The sequence below is a fragment of the Dromaius novaehollandiae genome, chromosome 26 (assembly GCF_036370855.1).
Source record: "Dromaius novaehollandiae isolate bDroNov1 chromosome 26, bDroNov1.hap1, whole genome shotgun sequence".
NCBI lineage: Eukaryota > Metazoa > Chordata > Aves > Casuariiformes > Dromaiidae > Dromaius > Dromaius novaehollandiae.
Genome location: NC_088123.1, coordinates 3,521,118 through 3,532,034, shown reverse-complemented (window position 1 = coordinate 3,532,034; position 10,917 = coordinate 3,521,118). Strand labels below are relative to the sequence as shown.

At 62.0% G+C, this 10,917-nt stretch overlaps 1 protein-coding gene across 2 annotated transcripts; it reads right to left on the bottom strand.

The window, feature by feature from the left end:
- Positions 1-195: 195 nt before the first annotated feature.
- Positions 196-10,165, bottom strand: LMAN2L (lectin, mannose binding 2 like). Of its 2 annotated transcripts, XM_064497924.1 has the most exons (9): positions 9,979-10,165; positions 9,779-9,897; positions 7,412-7,529; positions 6,611-6,693; positions 4,910-4,942; positions 4,179-4,340; positions 3,968-4,082; positions 2,546-2,665; positions 196-2,207 (listed from the first exon to the last, which is right to left on the bottom strand). In XM_064497924.1, the coding sequence occupies exons 1-9, from the start codon at positions 10,154-10,156 to the stop codon at positions 2,065-2,067; spliced, it is 1,071 nt and encodes a 356-aa protein (XP_064353994.1). In that variant the 5' UTR covers positions 10,157-10,165; the 3' UTR covers positions 196-2,064. The 2 variants fall into 2 exon arrangements, with proteins under 2 accessions (XP_064353994.1, XP_064353995.1); XM_064497925.1 differs by lacking the exon at positions 4,910-4,942.
- Between the last annotated feature and the right edge of the window lie 752 nt (positions 10,166-10,917).

The following is a 10,917-nucleotide window of genomic DNA, read 5'->3' as shown; positions in this document are numbered from 1 at the left end:
TGGGGAGCGGGGTCAGGGCTGGTCGCTACCTGCGGCACGGAGAGGGGACGCCAGCTCGCTGCACGCTCGGCCACGGCGGTTTGGGGACGAGCCACCGCCAGGGCTCATCTTAGGGGCGCCGTGGAAAAGGGGATGCTGGGACCTCCCGAATCCGGGGTCCCGGGCAGCGCCGGGAAGGAGGGCGGCACGGCCACGTCACACACACCGACGTTTATTCCAAGACACCGATGACAGTTCTAGGAAAAGGCGCACACGTTATCGATTCCTGGTCATCCGGCACAAAAAAAGAAGGAAAAAAAAAAAAAAGGCAAATGCCAGAAACCATTCTCTGAGGCCGCAATGTCGTTTGGGCACTTCTAAAAGCTCCCACCCACCCCGGCGACAGCTCCCTGCTGAACCCAGCGCCAGCCGTGCGGCCCCCACATCGCGACACGCCGTCCCCAACCATCGGTGCCCACGCGGGGACGCGTCCCGCCTGCCGCCAGCGCGTCCCGGGCGAGTGAACACCCCGGAAAGCGGCAGGACAAGGTGGATGCGGCTGCGGAAAAGGAGTCAGATGGGGCTGACCGGCCCCGTTTCCTACCGGGACCCCCCCGGAGACCAAACGAACCCAACATCCCTCACCTCGGCGGCTCCGAGGGCCCCGTGCCGCCCGGACGCCTCTCCCTCCAGCAAAGCAGCAGCAGGAGCCCTGCGGTGAGCAGGATGTGGCCCCCGGGACGGAGGCGGATGCGGATGCTCCGGCCCTTTGCGGGTGACGGAGGCCAGCGGGGCGGGGGGATCCCGGAGCCGTCGCCACAACCGCCGGCAGCAGAAACGCAGCGAGAAGTTCACTTACAGAAAAAAAAAAAGCAGTTACTGAGGTAGGAATAAACTACAACTCCCTGAAAGGCAGCGAGAGCCCCGGCTCCGAGAGGCCGGCCAGAGCCGGGATCGCCCCACGCGGCTCGGCTCTTCGGCAAGGCCCGGGACCAGCGCCCGGCTCAGCGAGGGAGCGCCGACCCCTCGGAAAAATCTGCCACAAGCCACAACACGACATGCAAACGGCACCGGGGTGGGCGGCAGCACCGGGACGGGAGGCGTGCGGAGGCGGCGGCATGCTCGGCAGCGGCCCTGCGGGGCAGGGAAAGGGGCTGAGCCCCAAGGCAGCGGCAGTCGGTAGTTCGGAAGGGGGACGCCGGGGCCCGGCAGCCAGGCAGGCTCCCAGCTCGGCCTGCCTCGCCGCCGGGGAAAATCGTCAGCGCTCGATGTCACCAAACCTCGGTGACCACGAGGGCACGGAGAGGGGTTGCACGGCAGTGGGGGAATTCAAGGTACAAACGAAAGCAGTTCAGTCCCCAAAGATGGCCTAAGGCAGGCGATGGAAAGCAGTCCTCGCTGCCGAGCGGGATTAACAGCTCAGGAGAGATGCCCTTGCCAAGGAGGGGGTGTCAGGCACCTCGACACGCTGCGGAGAGGACAAGCGTCTCCGAAAGCGAGCAGACCACCGTTCTCCCCGGCGAGGAAGAGTGTGGTCTGCACCCAGAGCAGTCTGTTTTGGGGGACGCTGCTGTGGCAAATCCCAATCAGAAATGAAACAGCTCAGGACAAGCTGCTGCCAGGTGTTACCGTCCAAGTCCAGCGAGGAAACGGGCGTTTTGCCGGGCTCTGTTCAGCTGGGATCTCTCTCAGCCGGGATTTCACAGCCAAGGTGGGGATTTGTCCCCACATTCAGTCTCCCCGGACTGCAGAGAAATGGCTCAGTGCTGCCAGCGCCCCACAGCCCGTCCCGTCCTCCTAAACGACTCGCTAAGCAAACTCCCGCTCCGCACGGGCCTTTGGGGGACGACAGGTCCACCCCAGCGTGCCGCACGCTGCGCTGGGGATCTCCAATCCCACTGGGAACGGCGTGGGAGTCCTGGAGGCTGGCAAGAAACGGCAGCTGCCCCCACCGGCCTTTCCAGGGGCCGTGAGGGTCCCTGCCGTGCGGTCCGGTCCATCACGCTCCGGACAGTCTGGGATGGCTGGGAGTCGGGATGCGGCTAGCGAAGACTAGCAAAGAGCCATCCCGGGCAGGGTGCCGAGTCAATAGAAGTGTTTCCGGCTCTGCTCCTGCCACTTGTTGTAGACAATGACTCCAATGACAATGGCAAAAACCAAGGCGACGAGGGAGAAGAAGACGATTAAGAAGAGCGCCAGGCCGCTCATGGGTTCCAGCGGGGCCTCCACTGCAGGACAGCGGGGGAGAAACAGCCTGTGAGCCCCGAAAGAGTCCAGCACAGGGCCAGGCCAAAAACCCAGCTGAGATTTGCCCGCACTGGGTGGCTAATCATCCCACCCAACGCACCAGCAACCCTCCACGCACCCCGCCAGGCTCGTGCCACGGCAGGGTTTGGCTTCTCAAAGCCCTGAGGACAAGCCGGGCTGGTTTGCTGGAGAGATGACACTTCCACTCCACGAGCACCTCGGCTCCACAGCCCTGGAGGTCCCCCCATTCCTAGGAGCAGGCCGGGGGGCCCTGCCGGCCCCTATCTCGCCCCGCTCCAGGCCAGCAGCTCCTACTCACTTCCCGGCAGCTTCAGGTTGTCCACGACGGGCAGGAACACCTCCCTGTCCCGCTTCTCCTCCTCCGGCGTCCGCTCCACTGTCAGCTGGTAAAGCTTCAGCGAAATGATGTCATGGTTGTCTGCAAGCAGAGCAGAAAGAGGTCTTGAGAGGTCACCCCCAAACACGGCTCTGGCCACCGACAGCACCGCGGGCGGTTAGGATTCGGGCAACGGGCCCAAGGCGCTGGCTCTCCCCTCTCGAGGGGGAAACTCGCCTCCTGTGCCCAGCACGGGGCCCTCTTCCAGCAGGAACCTTTAAGCTACTTAAACCGAGAAACAACAGCCCAGACCGGGAGATCATCTGACTCGAAACCGCTCGGCCACCCGAAGGGAATATGTTAGAATCAACCTCACATGACCCTATTTCCTTTCGCTTGCGATCGCGGAGTTATTAGCGGGACAACGCAAGCGCTGCACGCCAGCCTGCCAGCTCCCGGGGCATTAGGCAGAGATCTGAGAAAGAAAAGGAACTTTTGTTGGAGCCGACAATGGGCCCAGACACTGGCCATCAATGTGCTTTTGTAGAGGCACGATTCAAATCGGGCTTAAAACCTGCTGAAAGGGACACAGGGGGGTAATTTCAGGCCTCGTGGCACCGCAAGCAACAAGAAGGATTAAGCTAGGGAAGGCAGAGTGTTTTAGCTCGCCGTAAAATCTGATTTACATCGGCCCACGTTGCAGCACTGTTTCCAAACACACCTGGCTGCTCCCCTCCACGACAACAGATGGGATGATAGCTCTCGGGTTAGGAAACTCAAAGCACTACGCAAAACAACGCTCCAGGCACGTCCCAGAGTCACAGGCAGACAGCAGGACAAGCATCTTGGCGTTTTAGCACCCCAGGTGTTTGCCGCGACTGTAGCATTTCCAGTACCGCCTTCAGGGTTAACGCAGGCACTACGGGTCGCACCACGAGAGCAGCAGAGATGTTCAAAACTCATCCTGTTCTCCTTCCTCCCAAAGCACCCGTTTACAGCCCCCGATGGAGACAACCCCTCGGGCCAAGCTAGTCCAGCCATTTCTCTGTCCTGGTGTTAAGAGGCCGGCGGAGGTTGGGCCGCTTGCCCGCAGCCCGCCAGAGGTTACAGTCGGCCTAAGCCAGGCGCAAAGGGAGCTCCGAGCAAAGCAGCAAGCGCCACTGCCTAGACGAAGCGCTCGGGGGAACAACACAATGTTTTTCTCGAGGATTTTGGATCCTCGAGAGCTGCCGCAAGACAAAATAACGAGGCTCCTGCTCACGGATTGGGGGTGCCAAAGCACGGAAAGGTCCTCAAGCACCTCTGTACACCCCACCACATACCGAGCGGCACCTTCAGACACCCAAAGGTGCGTGAGAGCTGCCAGAGCCGCCTGGGAAGCGAGGCTTGGGCCCCCAGCAGTACCTGACAGGTCTCCGGTGACAGAAGAGGTCCCAAAGTAGTACCCGCGGGGCAAGCGCACTCCCGGCACGTCGATGCAGTCTCGCCACTCGTGCTTACCGTCGATGTCGATCATCACCTGAAACACGACGGTCTCCCTTAGCCCCAAGGGGAGCGATGGGCCCCCACCGCCCGCTCTGCCCCCGGGCAGGGCGCTCCGAGCGGCAGCGCTCACCGTCAGCCTCCTCTTCACGTAGCGGATCACCAGGAAGGTGTCGTGGTTGAGGTTGCGCACCATCGCCGTGCAGCCTCCGAGCTCCGTGGGCCTCCCGTCGCGGTCGTGGTCGTACGTGAGCGAGCCGTTGTTCACCATGGCCGAGATGTAGGGGAACACGCGCTGCGGGGGGACCAGGTCACACGTGAGTTTCTGCTCTCGCCCCGCCAGCCGCGGCCCGGCTCTGTCCACTGCAGACGCTGCCCGCTCTGCGCACGCGGTTCAGACCTGCTTCGCCTAACGCACACGGATTTGGGCAAACATCACAGCGCGTCTCCGGGGTCCCACACGTAGATGAGAGCTGCGGCCAGCCCAAGAGTCCCCAGAACTGCTTCGCTCCCCGGCCCACGCCTCCCCCACCTAGGCTCAGCAGAAGACAGCAAGATCCTTCTCCATTTCCCAGCCTTCCTCCGGGTCAGCCTCAGCTCCCAAAGGTCCAGGATGGAGAAGAAACTGCTTCCATGCATGCTGCCACCAGCAAAACTCCCAGAAGCCTTGCTGGGAGCAGCAGGGCTAGTCTAGGCCTGTCTCCCAGGCCGGCAGTAGCCGAGCTCCCTGGTCACGTAAGGATTTCTGGAGCTCAGATGAGGGAATTCCCTTCCTGCGCTCACCCACGCAGATGGAGTTACACTGACAGGGAGACATGCGAAACTAAACGTCTTGGAAAAGTGTAGGACAGCGAGAGCCAGTACCTGATTTCCCGGGCTGTACCTCCTCTTCTGAGCCTGAGAGTCCGGGGTTATCGCAAAGCAAGAAAGAGCACAGAAGCAAGACAGTCACAGACCAGAGTTTAATATTAATCTGCACCCTGGGAATTTCCTCCCTAGACAGCTCAGTGCACTATCCGCTTAGCGGAGGCTAAAGTAGAGACAGGTTGGGGAGTTAGGTGCCAAATCCCGGGCTACACAGCCAGGAAACACCACCGACGGAAGAAAGCCAGGCCAAGCGTTGCGACATACTGTGTTTCTCACCACCGCCAGGCAGCTCGTGCAAAGCCAGCGCCCCAAGCACGCGCTGCGATACGGGGACCTGTCAGCCACCACTGACGGCTCCCCGGCAGCCCCCTGCTCCCAAGGGTCCCACCGCTAATCTGCCCCTCATCCCTCGAGGATAAAACACTTCTTTCTGTTAAAAGGAGAAAGAAAGCAGCTGTGATCCCCCACGCCATCTCCTTCCCTTCTCGTTTTTTGCCTGTTTGCGGTCACAGAAGAGCAGCCCCCTGCACTCGCAGACCCCCAGACGCTGCTGCGCTGGGAAACTGGACACACAGGTTCTGCAGAGCATTTTTTCTTTTAACTACGACCTGCTGCACGTCCCTTTACCCCAGAGAGCAGCCGCTGCCCTGCAAATGCACGGGATGGCCTCTCCTACCCAGCATTACGCTAATCCCCGAGCACTGTCGCTAATGCTGTGCCAGACGGCTCGGAAAGGCCTTACGCAGGCTCCGATACAAGCACAAAGTCCATCCCTGGGCCAGAGCAGGCTGCTATTAATGTTTGAACAAAAGCTGGTGGTTACTCAACATTTGTTTAGCAGCTCCAAGGTCAGGGCGCATCCGAACCGAGCCCTTCGGCTCTCTCTTCTTGGAATCAAGCTGGTTTAACACCAAACTAACTAGATCTGGGGAAAAAACAGTGTTGATTTTCTAGGAGAAGCTGGAAGTAGGAGAAGGTCTAGCTTTGTTTCAAGTGTGACAAAACTGATCCCAACAGCGGTGTGGGTGAGGCCTAGTTTTAATTGCCGCTGCGATCCCTTCTCCACAGAAACGAGTGCCAACAAACTCCAAACAAACAGCCGATTCATCGGGAACCCAAAGGTCTTTCGGAGAGGCGTTTCTCGAAGATGCACGTGTGTTTTGTTCATAACCTCCTCTAACGGCTCAGTGTCCCAAGACCTTAAAAAAAAGCAGCTCGGATACTGCTCTGCCCAGGGTCTACAAAGACTTTGCTCTCGGTGAGGCTTTGCCTCAGCTGCTGCTTGCTGGCGGCCTTCGGAAAGTGCCGAGAGCTCGCAGAAAGGGCCTGCGCAGAGGTGGTGCGATCAGTTTTCTCCTACCCTCAAAGCTTTTTCGCTGTGTAAAGCTGACAACAAATCTCACCTGCAGCCCTTCATGGGCCTGAAGGGTTATTGCCTTACTAGGAATTGGGAGGAGATATAAAAACCAGCTACGCAGAGCACACTGCAGACGCTGGAAAGGAAGCGGAGCAGCATCTGCCAGTACCCAGCTGGTCTGCAACGTTTAAGAGCCCTCACAAATCTCTGCGCTACCGACACCTCGCCACGCAGCCGCGTTAGCTGCAAAGCAAGCAATAACACGGTGCGGAGGCAGCCCCGTCCCTGGCTGCCCACGCCGCGGGCGAACGGCACGGTCCCCGTTAGCCTTCCCAGCTCACCTCCTGCTGCTTCTCCTCGTTTGGGTAGGTGTCCACAAACACTCCCAGGCCCAGGAAGTTATCCTTGCTTCCAAAGACGGGTCCTAGGAGGAAGGATGGGTTAGGAATGGCAGCAGCAAGGCGAGGAAGGGTTTGCTGTCTGTCCCTTCACGCTGTTCTCCACATAAGGTAACGGGGCGGGTGCTTCCCAGACTGCACAGGGACGGATTTACCCTCAGGTCACGTTACTCTGCAGAAAACTCATACACAAGTCTTTTTTTAATCTCTTTTTTAAGTTATCTTTTTATGGAGGATCACTAGGGAGGGCTCTTTCCTCCCCAGCCTCCACATGCTTCTGTTAGACGGAGCGCCAGATTAATTCCCCTACCCTTTGCGGGACCAGGATTGAGCTTCCGACCCAATCCGGTGTTTGCAGAGCCGACTCCCAGAGCGGGAGGCCCCACTGCTCCCGTTACGCTGCTCTGCATGTCGCAGTGAGATCAGGGCAAAACAACCCCGGAGCTGGCAACCGCCGAGCTGACTCCGGCCTCCCGGGACCCCTAAACCCCCAGGCCGGAGAGCCGAGCTTCAGAGGCGGCGTCAGGCGACGCCACTGCTCCCTCTTCACCAACTAGTGCAAAAGGAAAATAGCCCTAAGACCCCGCAACGTAGCGCCCTGGAGGACTCCTGAGGGAGGCTACGGACTCGGAGGCACAGCCTGGCCCAAAGTGTCCCCAAAAAGGAAGCGCACAGCGGCAGCGGTGCCCGACACGACCCCTCCGAGGCCTGGCCTCCGCCTCAGCAGCTGCCGACTGTTTTTACCTGGTTGCATGCGGTCTTTGGTGTACCAGATGGCAAAGCCGTCTCCGTTCAGGTTTTTCTTGCCTTGCCCGTGGATTTTAAAATGGACCTGCATCTCCCAGTCTCGGAGGTAACAGGGCTGCAAGAGAAGGAGGGAGACCGTGAAGTCTGGGCGTCCCGAATGCCAAGGGACCCTGGAGAACCCGCAGCTTTCCCAGCCGAGGGGCAGGCTCTGGTGGGGACGGACGGTCGCGACAAAAGGCAGCGGCTGCCTGCAGCTCCACGAGCCCTCAGGCCAGAGAGAGAGCTAACGCTCCCTATTTCCCTTGCCAACAGACCAGTGTTGTCCTGTATTTTGGATGCGAGCAAGAATAATTAATCCCCAAAGGCGCCATTAAGCCAAGGGAATTGGTTGTTACCCCGGGCTATAAAAAGCAAAGGAACCAATTCAGATCTCGTACTATTCTGAGACAACAGCAACTCCAGCAAAATCAATAACTCGCACCAGGGAAAAGGAGACTACGATGAGCCCAAGGAGCAGCTTCGATTTTGTAATTGCAGATGAGCCAATTATTTCCCGAGCTACAAACGAATCACCTATGCTAATGGGCACAGAACACGAGCAGCTTATAACAGATTCACTCACACGATGTTACTAAGCCGGTCACTAGCTTCGTTCGGAAGCTCGCACAAGCCACAACATTTCAAGGGAGCCACAAACCCAAGCAAAAAACCTCCCACGGTATTTTATAATGATAAAAGCTGAGCGTCCCAGGCTGCACCTGGTGTTGTAAAACGCTTTCCAAACCACTCCAGAACGTCTAAGCGATCTCACGTGCGCCATCGGAAAGCGCTTCACTCTTATTGAATTTGCCTTGGGGAAAACAGAGTAATGCCCGAGCCGGGAGATGCTGCTCAGTGTTGGATCCGGCCTTTTTCCATAGGTTCGTGGCAGAAGCCGGAGCAAACTCCTGACGGCTTGGAGGGCATTCCGGCTCTTACGGACGCATTTCCATATGCTCCAGGAGCGCTGAGACACTGACGCAAACGGGGAGGCAGAACCAGCCACGTGAGCTGGGGTAAACCCACACTCATCACCAAAAGCCAAGGTGCAAAAAAGCACCCGTCTCAACCCCAGAGTAAACTCCAGGCCAAACTATCGAGCTGTTCAACAGACCCCCGTTCTGTCAGCCCAAGGCCTCAGCAAAGCACTGAATGGCCGCTACAGAGCGGACGCGAACAGAGAGGCTACAAGCCCTCAAAGCGAGGGACGCGCGGGGCACTCGTGATCTCACACGCCTTTCTGCATTGCTAAATAAGAGCTGATTCGGTCTCGGAGACGAGAGCAAAGTCCTGGCGGCTGCGGTTTGCGATCGCGGCCCAGACTGGAATCCGTCACATGCACTCGCAAGCGACGCGCCAAGCCCCGGCTGAGGGAGCACGGGCCCAGTGAGATGACCTTGCGCCTCTGCCTGTCGAGCTGTCATCCTTCTCGCGCCCGAGCCACCAGGGTCACTCGACAACTCCGCAGCCTCCCGGGCCACGGGAGCCAGGCCGCCGTGGCCAAACCCGCGCCTTCGCCACAGCCTGTCCCGGTGCGGTGCTGCCGTCCCGGAGCGCCGGAGGACACGGCAAAGAGGGCAGCAGGAGCGCTGCAGTCGCGGCCGTCCGAGACACCATCAGCAAAGGCGCCCTCAAACTCACGTGTGTGGGGTGGGGGGCCGTGATGTGTCCCCCCTCCCCACTCCAGCCCCTCAAAGCTGGGTCGCCCTGGCCAGGACGAGGGGCTCTGCTCCTGCCGGCGGCCATGGCAGGAGCCGCCGAGCCAAAGGCTGGAGACTGAGCTGAGGGACCCCCCCGGGCCCCCCCCAGCCCAACCCAGCCCTCCACATCACTCCAGCACAAGCCCCCACCATCCCCCAAACCACCCCCTTGTACCCCCCCAAATCTGCTGCTCCAGACCCCCACTCCCCCTCACCACTCCGGCCTGGCGCAGGCCCCCTCCCCACATCCCCTCCCATCCCCCCAGGCCAAACCCTCTCCCCCACAGCCCCCAGTCCGGCCCCCCTGCCCCCAGTCCCCTTGCTCACGACCCCCCCACACTCCCCCCAACATCCCAGCCCAGGCTCCTCGCTCTCCTAGCCCAGTCCCCTGGACCCCCCCCGGGGCCCCCCCATATCTAGCCCCACTCTGCTCCGTGTCCCCCCCCACCTCTTCTCCGGTCCCCCAAACCCCTTCCCAGACCCCCCTTCCCCGGTTCCCCCTGCTACCCTCCTCCCCCCGCTCCCCCTAAGCACAACACCCCCCACACCGCCCCCAACCCGGTCTCCTTCCCCAGCCCCCCCGCCCGTAGGCCCCCCGGTCCCCCCCCCCGGTGCCGGCGCTCACCACGCGGTTCCAGACGGCGCCGCTCTTGCTCTGCACGTCGGGCGTGAGGCGGATGTACTGGGTCATGACCATGGCGTTGCCCAGCAGGTCCCAGAGCCCCGAGCTGGCCGAGCCCACGCCTGCCGGCCCACGCACACGGTCAACGCCGCGCACCGGGCACCGGCCGCCGCGCACCGGCCCCCCGCCGCCGCCCCGCTCACCCTGGTACGGCTTGGACAGCGAGTGCTCGCGCTTGAGGTGCTCCTCCGTCTGCTCGGCCCGCGGCGCGCCCAGCCGCAGCGCCACCACCAGCAGCGCCAGCCCGGCCCGCCACCGGCCGCCCGCCGCCATCTTCCCTCCGGTGCCCGCGCCGCGCGCGCCCCGCCCCCGCGCCGCCATTGGCTGCCGCGCCGCGCCCGCCTCTTCCCGCCGCGCGCCGGTTGGTCGCGCGGCCCGTCAATCCGGGCGCGGGCGCGCGGGGGGTGACGGGGAATGAAGTGCGGCCCGCGGGGACGCGGCGGGCGCGTGGGGGCCGCCTTAAAGGGGCCGCGCGGGTGCGGAGCGGGCGCTCGGGATGGGCCCGTGTTGTAGGGCCGGGGGGGCACCTCCCCCCAGTCTCCCTGCCCCTAGGCCGGGCTTAGGTGCTGCCCAAGCTGGGCCTGCCCCCTTCGGAGTCGTAGTCCCCCCCCCCCCAGGCCTACCTGCCCCACCCCCGGCTCCTGCCCGCCAGGTCCAACCTGCCCCCACAACAGGCTCTGCCCCCACCTCTGGGTCCTAGTGCCCCCCACCTGCCTGCCTCCCACAACAGGTTCTGCTCCCACCCCCAGGTCCTAGTGCCCCCCACCTGCGTCCTTTCCCCCACAACAGGCTCTGCCCCCCCAGGTCCTAGTGCCCCCCACCTGCCTCCTGCCCCCCCACAACAGGCTCTGCTCCCCTCCAGGTCCTAGTGCCCCCGTTCCCCGTCCTGCCTCCTGCCCCCCCAGCTCCTACCCGCCCCCCCAGGTCCTGCCCCCGGGACGCAGGGAGCCGGGGGACGCCCCGGAGGACGCTGCCCCGCTCCCCGGAGGGCGCTGCCCTGCCTCGCCCGGCGCCGTACGTTCCTGGGGCGACCTTCACCCCGCGGGGACGGGGACGGGCCACCCCCGCCCGGCGCCAGGACC

What these genes read in the sequence shown, in the direction of transcription:
- LMAN2L (XM_064497924.1), bottom strand. Translation starts at nt 10,156, where the DNA reads ATGGCGGCGCGGGGGCGGGGCGCGCGCGGCGCGGGCACCGGAGGGAAG. An exon ending in GCGCCGTCTGGAACCGCGTG is followed by an intron (nt 7,530 to 9,778) that starts GTGAGCGCCGGC and finishes CTTCTCTTGCAG; the next exon opens with CCCTGTTACCTCCGAGACTG. An exon ending in CAAAGACCGCATGCAACCAG is followed by an intron (nt 6,694 to 7,411) that starts GTAAAAACAGTC and finishes CCTTCCTCCTAG; the next exon opens with GACCCGTCTTTGGAAGCAAG.